At 37.1% G+C, this 20,581-nt stretch overlaps 1 protein-coding gene across 2 annotated transcripts in view; it reads right to left on the bottom strand.

Moving 5' to 3' along the window:
* Positions 1 to 8,210: 8,210 nt before the first annotated feature.
* LOC142345329 (uncharacterized) overlaps positions 8,211 to 20,581 on the bottom strand; it is a 34,803-nt gene continuing 22,432 nt past the window's right edge. For both annotated transcript variants that reach the window (XM_075397331.1, XM_075397330.1), the window contains 2 exons: positions 13,699 to 13,790; positions 8,211 to 8,647 (listed from right to left, as the gene is read on the bottom strand). In XM_075397331.1, coding sequence (XP_075253446.1) covers positions 8,353 to 8,647; positions 13,699 to 13,790 — 387 coding nt within the window. In that variant the 3' untranslated portion in view covers positions 8,211 to 8,352. The remainder of the gene's footprint in view (positions 8,648 to 13,698; positions 13,791 to 20,581) is intronic.

The raw sequence follows: 20,581 nt of genomic DNA, 5'->3' as shown, positions 1-20,581 counted from the left end.
AAATTTTCGCTAAACCCTTTAAACAAATTCCCATCGTCAGTCATGGAAAAATTGTGCAATAATCATAAAACTAAGTTTTTGATAGGAAAATTCCCGGCACATTTTTCTCTCGGTGGAATATGACTATCTACAATTGAGTTCATTGTAAAAAAATCACATTCTTCAATAGATTGTGCAAATTGTCCTTAATGCAGAAATGAGCATTGGTTTGTTCATTCATTGTCATCATAACAAAAAAATCACTTAAGGGTACTCATAACTTTTTGCACTAGTGATTGTAATAAATTTGGTTTCACTTTACTCACTATAACAAAATTTGTGTGAGTGCTTCATTTTAATGTTGATGATATCAACCCCGAGCGATAAATCTTTGAAAACTCTCTAGAATTAGCAATAGCAATTTTTTTCACAAAAAATGAAATTTTGGTGAACACTGTGAAATTATGCATTTTCAATGATATATTGATGGTGAGAAAAACAAAAAAGTCAGATATTGCTGTTTACCACTGATCCAAATCTAAATGATTGCCCGGATCTGAGTCTCTTGATATTTCAGTACTGAATCATAAAAAATTCATTATGATTTTTACTATGGCCAGAGTTCTGATAATGGCACTTCATAGACATTTCATGGTAAAATTCATAGTAAAATCCTGAATTTACTCTGAACATAATGGAAATCAATTCTGTGTTTATCATGGACATAATGAATTTTTGTCTGTATTTCAAATGAACAGCATGAAAGATCACCAACGGCCGTACAAAACGCGAAAGGCAATTCAAAAAATTAATTAATCATCATCATGTGGTTATTCAAAACAGAATTTAAACGTGCTTACTCTCAATTGTATTTCTATAGAAGTTTAATGTTTTGCACAGTTCTCTACAATTGTCAGTTTGTACTGTATTCTGTGTGTATTCTCTGTGGTATTGTACCATGCCATACCATTCGTTGTACCATTCGTTGTGTCATTCGTTGTGCCATTCGTCGCAACTCACCTGCACCTTGCATCTGACCATGTGCACTGAATTACACATACTCATCACATATAAACATTCTCCATTTCCTCAAGTCATATTCCCCCTCCACACAACAGATTCGACTCTCTGTTTTAACAAAGGAACATTCGCAGGTCACACGTATGACGGCACGATGGTGATGGACACTCGGACATCTTCACTTTCTCGTGTTATACTTCGAAACGCTATTGTGGGAAGGGATCGTGTGTTCTGGAGAAGGAAAATTCATTAATTGTCATAATCGACCCGTCCCCCTTTTTATCTGTTGTTGAAAGAGGCCCGGACGAGTTGGGCCCGGACGAGTTACGAGTTGGGCCCGAATGAGCTAATGGATGCCCGGACGGGTTACGAGTTGGGCCCGGACGAGTTACGAATTGCGCCCAGATGGAGTTAATGGATGCCTGATCTGCACCCCCCCCCCCCAAATCTGAAATAAGCCCAATTTTGGGCCTTGTCGCGAATTCTAGCCCATACTAATTGCAATTCCTCGGGAGCCTAAATTTTCCTCTAAACTTCAAATCACACACACACACGCACACACACACAGCTTGTTTTCGGCCGGTTTTTGCACGGTTTGTTTGCACGCAGCTTGTTTTCGCTAAACGCTATATAAAACGCTATATCATGCTCCTAGCGCGTCATGTAAGAATTGCAACTTATTTTCGAAATTTTCAAAATTTCTATGATTTTGCAATGACCATTGACGAAACCTATGTTCATTATGTTCATGATAATTTCGTTAAAAATAACTGGGTCTGGATTTGGTCTGAACATAATGCAAGGTAACTTTACCCTTGGGACACTATGATCCGGTACTGATTTAACGTTCTACTATTGGATTTTGATTAATCAGTACTGATTTACTATGGCACTCGGGTCGGGTGATTAATTTATTAAACACTTGTTCGAGACGTCAGTAGTTTTTTTTAGTTTCAGTCGAAGCAATGGATTATATGATCAGACAGTAAGAGTATTAAATTTCTGTGAAACGTGTCTTAAAAAATATACACCGTTTATGGCTTGCCAAATTGTCATAAATTTCACTGTGTTGTGCCTTTTCACCGCTTAATTACTTTTAATGTCACCACCCGTATTATTCACTTAGTTCATTACTTATTTTGCTAAATAATTTGAAGTCCCTCTTTTTCATAGCGCTGATGTTATGTAACTTTACCACTAAATTTTAACTATGCATTTTGTAATTTCCTCACTATTAGCGGAGCGTTAGATATGCGAGAACGCGAGGAGATAATGCCATTTTTTGGAACCAGTAGGCGAAAATATGCAATTATTATTTTCTGTGGATGTCACTGCATAGAGTATTATTGCAGCAATTTGTAGTATATGTAGTAATTGGAGTTTTAAAATGAGCAATATGCAATTTTTGTACAAAGTGTTGAAATCTTGACATTTCTCGGTAAGTGACGACCTTTTAGATATGTATTTCGTGACTGAAGCATGTATGAAATCTTATACGATCTTTTATGATTAGCGGTGAAAAAGGCCGGAAGTGTATTGATAGCCCGGACCTTAATGCCATAGTATTTCAGTACTGAAACATTGTATCACAATTGTATATCGTCGGCCCATTACTGTATCAGTGTGTCTGAAGAGTATCTTGCCACTCATGATGTACAGGTTAAATCCCATAGATACTTTTTTTCTGAAAATAGACTGTGCATCATTGGTTTTGATGCTCATGATGATCATAGGAAAATCATAATAAAATTTGAAAATTCCCAAAAAAATTTTGAATTTTTGGGCGTTGCACTTTTTGAGCATAACGATGAGATTACTATATTAAAACATTGAAAATAACGTATTATCATCACAAAAAACAGCCACCAAAACCAGTAAATACACGCCGAGTGTCTGGGACCTGCCGATTTTTAGATTTTTATGGTTTTTGTTTCAGATTGTAATTGAAATTCGTATGTATTATAGTTTTCAGCCTAAAGAAAATGGATACAGAACTGGGCCGACGATATACAATCGGCATACAATGTTTGTGTCAACAATTTGTGTAAGACTTTCCAATCAAAGAAAACAAGAAGGCTCGGCAATGTGCGTTCGCACATAATGTTCTGACCCCACTCATAGGACGACGATTTGTGTATATATTTAGATAATATTGGAGTGGTTGAGACAGTTCTTGGGGGGGGGGGGGGGGGGGTCGATACTTAAATCTACGCAAAAACAGTATTCAGAGTCTAGAGTATTCAATGCGTTCTTCAAATATAAGAAATTCATATGTTTTATTGAAGATTTGGTCCTAGCATGCATGAGTATGGACTCAAAAAGTCGGATTATTGGTTGAACGGTGAAGGTTAATGGTTGAGGGATTGAGACAGTTCGTGTGTGTGTGGGGGGGGGGGGGGGGGTCGATACTTACATCTACGAAAATACAGTACTGGGCCCCCAACGATACAGTACTGGGTCCCCAATGTAACAGTACTGGGTCCCCAACGATACAGTACTGCGCTGACGATAAAGTACTGGGCCGACGACTCGCTAAACTGGGGGGGGGGGGGGGGGGGGTGTCCGCTTATAATTATAGTGGATACAGATATTTATTTCAACCCCATTCTCACAGCTTAATGGGCAACTCTCCATCACTTTGTATATACACCACCATACAAATGCACCCAACTGCGCCTGAATAGTTTCAGACGCCGTCGTCCACAAAAAAGAGCAAAACTGCCCATGAAGAAGAACAGTCTGAAGTATGAGGAATAATAAAAAAGGGTAGCTGAGAACAAGCCGCTTTGGCCTAATGCTGTTCCGCTGCGATTACACAGGAACGAAAATTATTAATGATGATTATTGTTTTTAATCAGTCCATATATTGCTTTTGTGGAGGAGCCGCCATCTATCATGAGATTATCGCTCAACAGGTTACAAAACTTAGATTAAAATACTGTAATCTCAGCAAGACCAAAAATAGGCATCGGTCAGGCTCAACAGACAGAAATTTGTCTATAGGCCATACTGATTAAACTAGAGATTAAGTTTAGGCAAACTCAATGGACAAAAAATAGGTATGGGCCGGACCGAACATACAAAGTTGGAAGCATGAGCTGGAGCAAAATTAGGCATTGGCTTGACAAATAAGACCCTTTTCATGTATGGACGATGCCGAAGAGACCGAACTTAGGAATGCCAGACGGAAGACGCAACCAAAATTTTGTCCGGAATTTCAATGACTTCGGACCACCGCTACCCAATTTCCAATTTATAAGTTTGAGTCGCATCAAATATAAAGGACCTTTGAATACCAGAACAAAGAAATAATTGATGCATTAATGTATAGTCAGTGCTAAATTAAACGCTCTATTGTGTAACAACGCTAACAAACATTAATTTTTTGTTTTCAAAGCAAGCAGTGTTTATTTTGCATGGTTTACTCGCATATCAACTAATCCGTTATACCTCTGCATTTTTTGTGCTGACATCTCGGCAAGGGTTTCTCAGTAGTGTGAGCTTGAAGACCAAGTGCTCAAACCAATTTTGGTTTTTTCAATGCTCATCATATTGTGGTTATGGCTGTCTTCTGTTTGTTTTGTCGCTAAAAGACCGTTATGCAATTTTACTGCTAAAATGTAAACCGTACCATACCATATTCACCATGCTATGTTGAACCCGCATAGATGTTACAAAAATTACTTCAGCGTTATTGATCAATAGAAAGTGGTGACGTCAAAATGAGCAGAAAATAATAAAACTGACTCTAAAAACCAAAACGTTATTGGCAATATAAAACTAACTTTTTTAGCTGAATAAATTCACCCATAAAAATATAGCTAACTATTTGAGAACAGAACAGCCACGACTTGCCTCAGCCACAACTGTGCCGACATAAAACAGTGTGGAAGTTTAAGTATTCCAAAAAGTTATTCAAAATTTTTGCAAGAAATGACTCATCCGACCACACCGACTCACTCAACTATGGGCAATAAAATTCAACCAATAAAAAGCGAGCAATGCGGCCATCATTTTTATTCGTTTTCTGTAATTTGCGAAAAGATTCTGGAGTGCAAATAACAATGCAATAGCAATTGCGAGTAATAGTTAGGCAAGTGGCCTCTGGGACATATGATATGTACCTATAACACTTATACAAAAGCTGCAACTATTTTTTTAAATAACATTTGTATGACAAATAATTTCTAATCGCTTGGTCGGCATTTGTCCTGTTTCGGCGCCCGCTAAAAATCGGTCTGGTTGTGCATCCGCATATTTGTGCGCATTTCTCACCGACTCGGGAGATTTAATACGAAATCTAACCGATTATCAGATATATATATCGATTTTAATCAAAGTTATAACTAATTGTTTCACTATTTTTCTTGCCAAGCCAGGTTTAGAAGTTTTCATAGTTGCTGTTTTTGGCGTCGATTTTCTGACTGACGCTAACAGTTAATCAGTTTTTGGTGAGCCGGAAGTAGATCGAAGGGACAATAGATCAAAAACAGACAGATTGGGACAACAGATCCACAAGTAATCTTTATTCTCATTGGCTGAAATTAAAAATTATGTATTATTTGAGGTCGGGCATAAAACTACTGCATCTGGCCATGCCTCGCGAACTATGAGCATGCCTCACGGCCCATTGGACCTAATATGAATTATCAAAAGAAAGCAAAATGTCACGACGGAACATGTTATGCTTTGTTTTGTAAGTGACCACTTAAATCTGATTGGCCAAAACGCATCTTGAATATCTTCATTTTTGATCTTTTGTCCCAATTATTGCTTTTGAATTGTTGCCTTTTGATCTGTTGTCCTAACACCCAATTTTTTAGTCGTAACGGCCAGCTACGTGGTCAAACACTTCTTTTTCGTAAAGGTCAGCTAAGGGCCGACGAAAAAATTAGCCGAGAAAGTCAAAAGTGAGAAAATTAGAGGTATTAAGTGCTGAGATAAATGTTGTAATATAAATGGGACACAAAATTTTCTAACTCACTTACACATGAGTTTATCGCCTTTGCCACGGTCAGCGGCCATGCCTCAGTGGCTTATCGGAATTTAAACCATTCCACATAAGAATATTTTTATATACCATTAACTGAAAGTAACATAAATGCTAAAAAATTGATCCTGTCTTCTATAAAGTATCAAAAGTGATAAACTCAGAAAATTCAAAATTTAGAAAACCGTAGAAAGTCTTAATTAACAGAAATAAATTTAATTGCTGACTTCATTGGGTTTCATTGCTGTTTTTTTCTAAACTTCCAATGCAAACAAACATTCGAAAGTTTTTAATACAATGCCTTCTCGATTTCAGTGAACTGATTTTTTAAATGAAGAATGCGCAAAGCAACTAAAAATCTGTGCAGTTTGTTTTGGACACACTGTCTCACATTATTTTGCTCGCATAATAAGTCGCGCAATTGTCTTTACTTTATTAGGATGAATAATTCTCAAAAACCATTTCTTTTACGTTGTGTGGTGATGAAAAAAATTTATCGGTAACCAACCAGTCTTGTAAAGTTTTTGCTGCAAAACTTTTTATATTTTACATTAAAATACTAAAAAAAAGTGATTGACTACTACTTAACATATAATAGCAATTCTTACAAATGTTCACCGCTTTTCATTTATATAGCTAAAAGAGAAAATTTAGTTGAAGAGAAATATATAGCTAAGAAAAAAAGTTCCACTACAATAGCCAGTTTTTACGCACCTTGTGTACACTTTTTTTGCAAAACAGGGAAACGATAAATCTCCGGCGGAGAACGCATAAAAGAAATTTTGTATATCTAGTGATAATATTTATTGCGGAATGTTATCACTGTAACTACTTCCTTGATTGCTTTCAATCGCATTTTTTACATTATATCACTGTTTTGACTTCAATTCTTATAATTTATGCCAAAATTATCAGATCGAAAAAACAAGGATCCTGAGCAATATCAAACAAACTTACTTTCTGTGCCAGGCCAAAGAGACCAAGAATGGTATTTGCGCGGGGAAAACCCTATTTATTTAAAAGCAATTTAAGCAATATATAATTTTTGCGTTTCACTTTTAGGGTTTGAAATTCAACTTGAAGTGTTTTAGCTTTTTTTATCAGAATAAAAACGTCTAATTTAGTAGAAATGCAATTTCGACAAGCAAAATTGACAATTTTTTGAAATTTTCAGCACTGTGCTGCTTGCTAACGAAGATCAGCTGTTCCCCACAGTACTACTCAATTCAGGATCCATTATCTCTTTTTTGCTTATTACGGGTTCCTCCCACGGGCTGGACATTTTTGTGGCGTGATAGCCGACAGCTAAGGCGTATGATTCACAAGACAATGATTGAGTATTCAATCCCCTGCCTTCGTTAAGCTGTCTATGTAAAGATGAGCTCTTAATTTACCATAGCTTTAGGTTGAGTATAGCCTGACCAATTTTGGCTGCAATGATGGTACTAAGTGAAAGTTTCAGACGCAAAAAAAGTGGCCATCGTCAACAAAAAAGAGCAAAGCTACCCATGAAAAGAACAGTCAGAAGTGTGGGGAATAATAATAAAAAGGGGCAGTTGAGAACAGGCCGCTGTGGCCTAATGCTGTTCCGCTGCGATTACGCAGGAACAAAAGTTATTAATGATTATTGTTATTTTTAATCAGTCCATATATTGCTTGTGTTGAGGAGCCATCATCTATCATGAGATTATCGCTCAATAGTTTATAAAACTTAGAGTATATTACTATAAACTCAGCAAGACTAAGAATATGCATCGGTCAGGCCGTACAGACAAAAATTTATCTATAGGCCATACTGATCAAACTAGAGATTAAGTTTGGACAAATTCAACGGACAAAAATAGGCATGAGCCGGACCGAACATACAAAGTTAGAAGCATAAGCTGGACTACGATTCAGGCATTGGCTTGACAAATAAGACCCGTTTTCATGCATGGACGATGCCGAACATTCCGAACTTAGGAATACAAGACGGAAGGCACAACAAAAATTTTGTCCAGAATGATTAATTCTCATACACGGAGTTTTGATGAACTTGCTTGTGATTTTAAACCGAACTTATTGTAAGTCCCTGACGTTTGAAACGGAACATACCAATGGTTCCTTACGCGTTTGAAACCGAACATACCGACGGTTTCTCATACTTAGAGGAGTTGTTATTCGAGTTCAAAATCCTTTGTTGGTTTTAGGTTAAAACTTTAGTAATCTTTAAAACATGTACTTTGAGAAAAAGCCATTCAATTTTTGCATGAAATATTTAAATGATGAACAAACTTATAGCTCTTGGTAACAAACGGCGTGCTGCATGCATAACGCCATGCATTAACTGTTTTCTTTCTGTTCCAGTGTTTCTAATGGCTGCTTCAGTACTGACTTCTACCGGCTCCTGGTTCTTCAAAGGGGTTCGAATCTGCACCCGATGGTTGCTGACGTTTGAAGTTTGGGGGAGGGGCTTGCTGTGGCTCTTGATTCCCCCCTGTGACACGGCTGTCCAGTTGGCTGCCCCCCGATCGTCGCAACAGCGCTTGGGTTACTTCGCCACGCCTGTCCATGAAATGATAGTAGCCCATGAGGACATACAAAGGACGCAAGAAGAAGTTGACGAAAAATGCCATCATGCAGAGCACGTATTCAAACGGGTGGGCATGAGCAAGATTTCTGAAACACTGATTGCGATTAATATATTCTTCACAGCTACTCAATACCAACCTATCATAGTTAATTATTGTGTTAATTACATGCCAACAAAAATTATGGACCTTTTCCGTTTTGAAGCTTCCACCCCACCCCTCCCCTTTATTCGATGCAGCACAGATACAGAGCGCGTGACATTACATAGTCAAAAGCACGTGACAAAATCAATGTGAGTAAAATGTGCAAAATGGCAAGTGCGTTTGGTTGTTCTGCGGTGTTTGATTGTTGCAGATACTATTTGTAACAACCCAAGATTCTGGTGAGTCATTTCGCTGAGTTATTCTAGCTTGGTAGTCAAGAGTTTGTTGGTCGTTCTTAATAAGTTCATTGTACTTTATACAAGACAGAAATTGAACGCTTATCGGTAACATGTAGTGCAAACCCCCCGAGGCGGAAAAACTCTCAAAATTCGATTGTACATAAATTTCAGTTTTGATTTCTGATTTCTTAGTCAGTTTGTTCTGATTTCTTACTCAATATCAAGCCGGCGCTTAGAAATAAATTCTTTCGACTCAATTGTTATTCAAACCAAATCTTAGAGAAAACCATGTAAATTAAATAAAACCCGTTTTCATAAAACCCAAGTCGAACCCATCCGTATAGAAGGATTTGTGTTTCAAATAATAGTAACGGGTAGGGTTGCGAGACTATTCACCCCAAACTTGGCGGGGCGAAAAAAATTGAGGCGTATTTCCCAGAAAATATTTTGACTGCTTCATTTTAACCAATTTTTTTATTTTTATCACTTATCTTGATTACTTTTCTATAGGAAACTGGAGAGCTGAAAGAAAATCTCTTCTGATCAAAAACTGAAAGAAAATCTCTTCTGATCTATCTAAATGATAGAAAGAGAGCTAAGTTTTACATAACTAAGAGCCAAGGTAGAAAAAAGAGCGTCGACAAAAAACAACTAGTTGTAGTCAAAGTGAAAAAAATATCTTTGTATTCGTTTCCATAATTTGACTGCTTTTTTACGAATTTGAATTGATTTTTTACAGATTATTTATACATTCGCGTAAATCTGATAACTACGTGTAACTGAATCGCTTAGCTTTATGCAGCTTTCAGGGCAGAAGAAATCGATAAGTTGGTGTTAAAATATGTTGATCTCCTTTTATTCTGGTGTTACATCTTAACAACCTCCAAAACTTTCAGAGGTTTAGAAACCGCAAACCTACTTCTCCTATTGAAAAAAAACGTATGAATAATTGGATTACAGCAATTATTAAGATCCGATGCTAGGAGGCGCTAAGAAAACCTTGTCTTACTTTTAAATAAATACAATCCAACTGTTATATACCGCGAATTTTTGTTTGAAATAGATCAGAGTCCGATATATTCCCTCAATTCTTGCTCTTAGAAAGAACGTCAAAGCTTCGGGTCAGCACTTGAAAGATTATTGTAACTTTTTATGCAAAGACATGAGTTGGCCAAAATGATGTGTTCTAAAAGCTCAACAAAGTATGATTGGAACAATTAGATAACAACAGGATACAGAATTTCGCAAAAATCTTACTAGTAAGCTTTCTCCTGCCAGCTTGCCTCTAAGATTTTTGAAATAATTTGAATACTTCAGCCACAGTGCATTAAGGAAAAACTCGCAAACTAGTTTTTGAAAAGAAATGAGTTCCTCCTTATTGATTTCTTTTTCCATCAAACCCGAAAAAAATGTGAACAAAAGAAAACAAACTAAACTGATAATTTAAATAGCCAACATATGATTGGGCGCTTAAGAATGGAGTAACTATTGTGCTTTTGATCGGTTTGATCTAATATAAACATTAGAAGCTGCATTTTCTTTCTAGAGCCAAGTTTTAGCTGTCAAATAGACTCTGTTGTTGAGGCAAGCTACTGATTGATTGTCTGTTTTTTTTTGCGCTGATTATAGTTTATCAAAAAAAATCTAGAAAACTTTATCATTTATCTTGGTATTGGCCAATTGCATAGCTTCTTATTGCTCACAAATATTTATTGCTTCCTCATGATTTTTGGACTTCGAGAGAATATACGTTTTTTTAAATTGTATAATGGTTAAAAATTGTTCAAAATTTCGGTTAAATTTGCAATAATTTAGGTAAAAATCGGCAAATCTGGCAAATAGACAAGCCTAAATAATCATCTGTGATCAAATGATCTGTGAAAACAAAATGAAAATAAAATGAGAAAATCAATTCAGTTGGTTTAGTAGCAGCGTTTAAAAAATAAAAACGAGCTCAAACTTAAGCTCTCATTTTTTTCATTTATTTTTTAGTGTTTCTAAACTTTGATTGATTATTTTGACAAAAAAACTTTTGACTATAGGTGGTAATAGCGACCAAAACATAAAATTTTTTTGTTATTACTCTAATCAAAGGTTGCTCGCATCAACAGATAGTTCAGCAAAATTATTATATCTCAGATAACTGTTAGTTCATTATTTCAAATCTGTTGCTCGTGTTTCTTTCGTAGAGAGAGGAAATTTGTAAAAAATAAAACATACAGGCGTAATTAATGTTTCTGAGATTCGAAAATTGCTGCAACTTTGATTGTATATTTTCTGCCAGTTTACACTCTATCAATCTATGTAAACAGTTTGCCACTGACTTTTTCCAAAACCATTAAAAAGCAAAAATCAAAGGTAAAAAAATTATTCTGTTGACGTATTGACTAGGCCCTGCAGACTTTCTGAAGAAAAAGATGGGAGCCAAATTTTGACTGAAATAATTTTGTATCATAATTTTATCCATTCGGCAAAAAGCCGCACAGAAACATACATTGTGTAATAATTGAGAACTAAAGTTTCTTTGGAAAAATAACATGAAACAATTTGAAACAATACACACAGACACACACACACATATATATATATATATATATATATATATATATATACATACATATATATATATATATATATATATATATATATATATATATATATATATATATATATTCTTTCAAAAAAAACTAAAGCGATTAAAAACAGTTTCTTGTACTTTTGAATAATTATACATTTATTTTGAGCTAAGAATTTCAATTGAACATCATCGTTGTGATTTTTCAAAAGGTAATATATTTCGTAGTGTGTTTTCCAAACTGAATTTTTTGTGAATGTCCTTTCTTGAAGCGCAATTTTTAGCAGTTTTTTGACAAGTTTAAATTTGTCGTCGCCATCTTTTCTGAAACACATATTACCGTAGACAAAGATACTTTTTTGTGTTACATTTCAATTACATCTTGTATTTAATCAGTGTGTTCCCATAATTCTTTTTTGAATGCCTAGTGATTCTTTGATTATTTTTTATGCTACAAATTAGGTCTATAAACTTTTGTTTTTTTTTTGTTTCTGTTCTCTTCATTTAATCGATTGCTCAAATCTATTACCAATCTGATGTAAGGTTTTATTAAATTGTAGACGTAAATAAATTAAAAATGTTCAAACCCGATTACATACTCATTGTTAACCAGTTGCTGATTTAGTTAATTTTTTACAATTTAGATTTTTCCAATTGAAATGGTGGCCCCGTCAAGGCACTGACAAAGTTATGGAGAACTAATTTTCCAACAAAACTTCAAATTTGTTAGAATACAAGCAAAAGTGCGCATTTTCTTTAAAAAAATTTGTTTTTATTTTGTTTTTTATTTTGGAGATAACAAATTAATATCAACAACGTAAAGAAAACATTACTTCCTGGACTTGAAGATGTCCCTCAAATCAGACGCTATGCATTATGTAATTTATTGCCTGTTTCAAAAAATTATATGTTCTCACGATGATTTCATATTGGTCGTTCTATTTAGTATTTCCCTATCTAGAAATTTTTGAGTTTTTTTGTTCAGCAATGATCTTTTCCATCTTTGCTCTGTTTGAAAAATTTACACAAAAAAATTGGGAACACAAAGTAAAAACTTTTCGACACTCATCATCTTACGATTCTGATTTATCGTTCAAATTTATTGTAATTTTTCTGCCTTTGTTCAAAAGATTTCCTCAACGGCTCAATGTCAATGAATTTTGGAAATTGCATGCCAAGAATTTTTTCGCGTTGTATCAGTCCGCTACACGAGATAAAATTAACGCAATCGATATTTGTTCAGCGCAATTTTTTGTGAAACCAGAAAAAAAATTTCAGAGCAGTTTTCACTCTGTTTGTTTCTGAATGTCTGGTTCACAAAAATTAACTGAAAGAAAAAATTTTAACCTGGACACAAGAAAAAAAATAGAAGCAAACCGCTGGTAGTAAACCATCGGTAAACTCCGATGTAAGAATGATCTGCAATGCAAGAAGAGTAATTTTGAGGAATTACCCCCGATCAAAACTGCGATGTAAGAGTGGGCTGCAATGGAAAGACTCTGAGGAATTACCCCCTGACAGAAGAATTGGGCTTACAAGGGGTGTAAAACGATGTAAGAGTGATGGGCAATTTATTCAAAGGGGTAAAATTGCGTAAGGAAGGGGCTGCCAAGGGGTTAAAATAATGTAAGAGATTGTGGGTAATGGAGAAATTACCCCAGACACTTACATCATTTTACACGCCTTGAGAGACCAAAAAGATGTAAAAATGGGGGTTAATTTATCTGTCACCCCTCTCTCTTACATCATTTTAACCCCTTGGCAGACCATTGCAGCCTTAAAAGATGTAAAACTTTTGTGCCGTATTTTCCTAAAAAAACTTCTCATTGCAGCCACACTCTTACTTTTTTATGGGTGGGTAAATTCGACCCGGTAGGAATTTCTCTAGTTGATGTATAGGATAATTACTCTGATGAAGTTAACGAGAACATCTCGCAATCGACTAGAAACGCCTATAAGAATTTAGCAGAATTAGCTGACTTCAGCAGAATCACGTAAGCTTGCTTGAAACACGCATTTTGCAATTTTTAAAATCTAGGACTGTATATAGGGGAATCTGGCGCTCTAGAATTTGGAAATACATTGGTCTAGCATTTTAAGGCATGAACGTAAGTGTTTCAATTCAAATTTATCTCCAGATTTTGCTATACTTTCCGCACAAATTGGGCTGATTGTACTTACTGAGCGTCCTGGAAGTGGAAACTGAACGCAAATATATCCTGAATGAATCCATGGACCTGTACACTCATCAGACAGAAACAGGAGAGGGCACTTTAACTCATGATGAACAAATTACCAACAGAATCAGTTTATATGAAACATACTTTTGGTTTTAACTTATATATTAATCGATTTAAAAGTTTTTCTTAAAATTTAGCGCTATATATAAAACTCAGGCCTATCGTAAGGTTAAATTCATTAAAGGCTATCATAATTTCTTCAATGACATACTCATATTTTCCGCTAAGGCATTCCAAATAATTAAAATGTTCTATTTTAGTTAATAGAAACGACTAGAGCCCTTTCCTTTTCTCATCGGTATCGTCAATGTTTTTGGCGCTTAGACGCTAGAGATCGTGCCTAGATTCTGCTCAAATGTGGATATCCTCCTTAATCTTCAGATTTCAAAAGTCAGACATTGCCTCAATGTTCAGTATTAAAAAAGTGAGTGATTAGGCGTGTTTGGCGCTCAAAAACGTTTGCAATTCCATTTTGAACCTAGACAACGATAAATGTGTTGATTTTCAAACGGTGAAAATTGGCTTAACGCTTGTTTTTGTTAGCAAAACAAAAATGCCGAAAACACTGCATTTCCTCAGTGATAACTTTGGTGTTTCCTGTTTCAAAGGTCCAGTTTTTGAGAAAAAGACTTTTAACGGCTGGAAACAAGCTCTTTTAATAGGCCGACATAGAGTTTTTAACGTGTCATTTTGTAAAACTGAAACTTTTATGGGTTAACATAGGGTCTTTTCACTAATTATACGGGAGAAGCAATAACGGAATTTTGTTTCTCTACCAAAACAATGAGTTCTTTCATTACTCAACAAAAGTCGACAATTTGGGGATTGGCTTCGGCTGCGATTCACACATTAAATTTTCCAGCCTACCAAATAGGATTTGAATAGCCGCAATCGGCTACTAAGTTAGATAGCATTTAAGCTTTTTTCAATTTACGACCCGAGAGTTGAAGTCAAATTTTTAAACGCAAGTCAAAAGAAGAGAGAAAAGACAGTGTTTTCTGTTCATAAACGACCTTGATATAGCGCACGGACAAGGCAAGAAAAAACTTTTCTCAAGGAGAGAAGAAACATTTGCACACGTGTGGATTTTTGAAATTTAGGCATCGTGGCTTTTTCGCATAATTCAGCAAATAAGTTTCATGAGATAAATTTACTACTCGAATAAATTTTTATGGCAGTAAATATCATTTTGCTAGCAAAATCCTTTTGTTTATAATAAAATCTGATTTGAAAAGTTTTAATTGTTCAAAAACTAGTTTTTTTTTCTCTTTTTGTCGTTATTATCTTTTGTTCTTGCTTTTCAAATAAGTTTTCTTGCATTTTTATCACTGAGGTATTTACTAAAAGGAATTGTTCGAAAAAAAATAAGATAACTAATTCTTAAGCCATTTTGCGTAAATTGTGTTTTGATTCATTTTCCTGCCCGCTGCCTTCTTTTTTGGCACAAACTGATCTTTGCTTACTTTTTGCGTGTTATTGCTTAGAAATTTTGTATCCCACGGTAATTTCAGAACAACTGAAGAGCAAATTGGGACCAATCAATTCGAATACATTGCTACAAATTGATTTGACAATCCTCATCTGTGTTTTAAAACCTCTCTTTTATTTACCTTAAAGTTTTTCGATTTATTCAAGTAACGCTTTTAAGGCGTTAGGCACTGACCAATTTCTAACCGACGTAACCAGTGTTTTAAAGGAACGGTGCCTAAAATTTGTGAAGAAACGCTACGCATTATATGTACTCCACTCCAGGTCAAAAACAAAACTGAAATAAAAAGCTATTAACTCAAGAAGCCCGGTCTCAAAATCCTTGTCTTTTTTTTATACCAATTCAATTAAACTAATTTTTTGTTAAAACTGTGGACACATATGAAATTTAGAACTTATTGATTTTCAACTGACTGTAGCTGGGCTATTGTTTTTTTTTTTAAAAAAAATACCCTACAATCTACTTGAACTTACACTCCATATCAAAACATCATATTTGGCTTGAGAAAAGCTGACAATTGAACTGAAGCATACGATTTGTAATTTTTTCTGATTTTGCTTCAAAATTTTCTGACCACAAGACTGTTACTTGTGACTATTTTTCTACAAGCCATCTGTTGCATATTTACCAAATTTATATAGGTGAAAAATTTTTTGGAACCCCTGCTTGATGAAATTCTTTTTCAATAAAAAATTTAAAGCAATATATCATAGTTTTCCAATTTCGCATTTTATTTATTTTATTTTTTCTTGCTTTTAATTTTTTCTTATTGTCATCTAGGTCAGCTTTTATTATCAAATTCAGTTGATAGATCACAGAATTTACAATACGTCTTTTGCTCTCTGAGGCTAATAAAGATATACGAAAATCTCAGAAACGTAAAACATTTGTAATATTTAAGCCTTATTTAATCTGCGAAAAATTATTTTAAAAAGTAGAATGATAGACGATCTTAAAATGATACAGAGTTACCAAGGCATTGTTAATATTGTGACAATAAAAGCAAAGCGTACCATTGTGACGATAAAAGTGACGTTTCGAAGAGTTTAGATTACGGCATTGATGTTCTATCAAGAAGCAGTAATTACTGTCCTTTTCCCGCTATGAATTTTTTGTTCACGAGTGGACTGCGTTTTGGCTTCAAATTTGAGCTGTTATTGCTCTGAATGGACCCAAAACCAGAAATAAAAAACTTTGTTTAAAATTTTGGAAATGGTTTTATGGCTAAAATATTAAATATTTTTTTTTGGGATACGACTGAGAAAACTGTTCATATTTAATTTAAGTTCTAATGATATCCCGAATCTGTAGAGAATGAAATGAATCATAAATTTTTATACTGTTTTGCTCACAATTTTCCAATTGACAGTAATTTTTTTCAAAGTTTGTTTTCAAATGATAACAAGTGTGGATTCTGACGTTTTGTAACTGTTCACAAGTAACGTTTTCCGTAAGAAAAATATCTCATAATTTCAAAAAAGGGGAGAGTAAACTATCGCTTGTTTCAATTCATAATCGTACATAAATCAACGTATTTTCATTCAAGCAAGCATTCATAAGACAACGTAGAAACTATAATACGTACATAGCAACAAGTGTCTTTAGACGGCAAAGTCTTTTTGCTCATTTAACTGGTATCAGTCTATTTCTGATACTTGAGATCAAAGCTGGTCACCATTCTATTCGAAACCGTGCAAAAAACCGAAAATTATTAAGTTCAAACGAGCCTTACTTGATAGGTTTAATTATTAGGTTTGACGGAATTATGTTATTTGCACTTTTTCTGAGCTTTGTACGCAAATTGGAACGATTTCTATGCATATTTAAATCCGTACATAAATACTCGAATCTGATTGGTTAATATTCTCGCTTAGATTTATTTAGTTACTAACATCCTCCGGCCCAGAAGAAGATGCTGGGAGAATTGGTACTAATTTTACAAGCGGGCGAACGAGCGATCCGGAGGACGTGCGCAATACGGCGGAGCGTGCGACGCTGTCGGAACCGTAACGAAGTTCAGTGATCCGAGCAGTGGGGTAGTAACCCCTTGGGTTGGTCTCTTCAACTACCCAAACCAAATCACCAGTCTTAAGGTGATGCTCGGCAGGCGTCTGCCACTTGGAACGTCGGTTCAGCGCCGGTACGTATTCTTTGATCCAACGAGACCAAATAGTGTTAGCGTAAGACTGCGCGCGGGCGTAACGTTTACGGTGATCAAACTCATCTACGCCAATGATGGACGGGAGACTACGTGCTTGGTTACCGAGGAGAAAGTGATTAGGTGTTAATGCGCCTAAGTCGGACGGGTCGGCGCTTACGGGCGTTAACGGACGTGAATTAAGTGCATGTTCGACCAGACAAAAAGTGGTATTTAAAACCTCATCTGTGAGGCGACGTGTTCCAAGGATTGTGTAAAGTACGCGCTTGAAACTACGTACCAGCCTCTCCCAGATGCCACCCTGGTGTGGCGCACTGGGCGGGTTGAACCTCCACTTGATGCCTTTGTGGGCAAGTTGCACAGCGATGTTGATGGTGTTCCACTTTTCGATGTTCTCGCGTAGTTCTTTTTCCGCGCCAACAAAGTTAGTGCCATTGTCTGACCAAATAGTTGCTGGTGTACCCCGACGGGAGACGAACCGCTCCACTCCCATTACACACGAACTGGCGTCCATGGACGGAACGATTTCAACATGAACGGCACGAGTAGTTAAGCATGTGAATAGGAAACCCCACCTCTTCTCGGTAGTCCTACGTACAGTAACGTAAAACGGGCCGAAGTAGTCGACCCCGGTGTTCGTGAAGGGAGGAGACTGGTATGCGAGTCTTTCTACTGGGAGGTCAGCCATGATGGGTTGAATAGTGGCAGCGCGGAACATCCTGCACGTAAGGCAGTTAGATTTAATGGAACGTAGTGAGGAGCGTAATTTAAGGATGGTATAACGTTCTTGTATTTTTGCCCGCAAGAAATCAATACCCTGATGATGATGTTTAACGTGGGTGTGCCTGAGGAACAACTTTACAAATGCATGGCGTGCGTCCAGAACGATAGGATGTTTTACATCAAAGTCAACTTCGACCAACCGCTTGATGCGGCCTGCCGATCGGATTAGACGATTTGGCCCAATAAAGGGAGAAAACGGGGCAATACGGCTACTTCGTTTAACGGGTTTGTTTTCGAGAAGATCTTTTCTCTCTGCATTGAATGACTCCCCTTGCACAAGATACTGGAGATGACGCTCGGCTTCGTCAAGCTCCGTGGGGTCTATGATGCTACCATCGACATTACGGTAACATTCGTGAGAAGGTAACAAGCGGAGTACGTACGCTGTTATCCGTAACAACTTCTGATAAGAACTGTACTTATCGAAGGGAATTAGTTGCGGGGGCGGTTCCTTAGTTGACTTGGTTACGGATGCGGCCAATGATGTATTGGTTTCGTCAGTTTCCTTAGTTACTATACCAAGTTTGATGTTTTTAACTACTTCGATGCTTGGTTCGAACGGGAATTCCTTGGTTCTTAAGAAATCTGGACCCCTTACCCAGCTACTTGATTGCAAAACCTCAGCGGACATACCACGAGTACCGGCATCGGCTGGATTATCGCTTGAGGCAACGTGGTTCCATTCGTCAACGCTAGTGTGTTCTAAAATCTCGCATACGCGGTTTGCAACAAATATTGGCTGCTTGCTTGTGGAGTTGAGCCACTGCAAGACAGTAGTGCTGTCGGTCCACATATAAACTTTGTTGACATGCACAGTAAGGGCTCGACAGATATCTTGTTTCAACCGAGCGGACAGTAAAGCAGCTTGCAGCTCTAGCTTTGGAATTGTCATCACCTTCATAGGTGCTACACGAGCTTTACCCAGGACAAATGCAAGCTCTGTTTTTGGCCCACTAGAAGTGTTTACTTGAGCTCGGAGAAATGCAACAGCGCTGAAGACTTCTTGGGAACTATCGCCAAACATGTGTAGTTCCAGGTAATTAAAGTTTCCCGAAAAGTAGCTCCTCGGTATAGTGATTTCTGCAAGCTTGGGCAGTTCTACACTCCATTCGAGGAACCTTGCAACAGTGTCTTTTGGTAATTCTTCATCCCAGTGCTGCCCGCTGACACGCCAGATGTCCTTTAGTAACAATCGGGCACCAACAGTAAATGGTGCCACTAGGCCGATGGGATCAAACACCTTAGACACTTGGCTCAATACCAAGCGTTGTGTTAAAGACTTAGTTACTGTACTGGAGGTACCCCGACTCACAACTAGAGTATCATTGTTGTGATCCCATTTCAACCCAAGCACGTGCGAAGATTCCTCCTTAGATGAGGCAATTACTTTTGGTTCGGTGGACTGAGGTGACCCATCAATTCGATCAGCCAAATTCGGTACATTGCTTATGAACTTAGTAAGCTTGAACCCACCTAGATGGAGAAGTTGCACCAACTCCTTCGATCTTTTGAGAGCCCTCTCAGGTGACTCCACCGAATCCAAGTAATCGTCCATGTAGAAGTTTTCTAGGACGGCTTTGGTTGCTTCCGGGTACTGAATAACATTGTCTCGGGCCGTGCGTTGCAGTGCATAGTTAGCGCATGTGGGCGAGTCTTTAGCCCCGAATATATGGCGCGTGTATTGATACACTACAACATCTGTTGTGGGGTCCTCCCGCCACAAAAAACGCAGTGATGGCTGGTCCCAATCAGGGACACCCACTTGGAGGAACATACCCTCGATATCTGCGGACACGGCAAATTGATGTTGACGGAATCTAAGTAGTACATGGATTAGGTTTTGGAGCAGGTCGGGGCCAGTGAGCAAAGATTTATTCAAGGAAATACCGTGGAACTTTGCTGCACCATTTAATACCCTACGCACTTTCCCCGGTTTGTTCGGATTGACCACGGGATGATGTGGTAGGTACCACTCTCTATCCGACCGCTGCTCTACCTTGTGAGCATCAGGGACTGTTTTCAAGTAACCTTTTTCCAAGTCTTCACGGATGGTGTTAGCATAAGTTTCTTTCAATGATGTATCTCTCGAGAGCCGCTTTTCGAGAGACTTGAGCTGTACCAGTGATGAAAAGTAGTTATTCGGGAACTGGATGTTGTCATCAGCCCATAACATACCGACATCGTATCTTTGGCCGTTATGAAAAGTTGTTGATTCAAGTATTTCCTGCGCGCGAGCATCCGCTGCGGATCGTGGGTCAACTTGCTCGAACGCGCCGTACGATTCCATATCATACCAAGATTTAACCTGACAAGCTAATTCAAAATCCTGTTCAATATTGGCTTTGAAACACGTCGAGACTAGACTTGAACTTGACGGGAGTGGGCCACTTAAAA

The sequence above is a fragment of the Convolutriloba macropyga genome, chromosome 9 (assembly GCF_964194025.1).
Source record: "Convolutriloba macropyga chromosome 9, txConMacr16.3, whole genome shotgun sequence".
NCBI classification, from domain to species: Eukaryota; Metazoa; Xenacoelomorpha; order Acoela; family Convolutidae; genus Convolutriloba; species Convolutriloba macropyga.
This window is presented reverse-complemented; position numbering and strand designations above follow the sequence as displayed.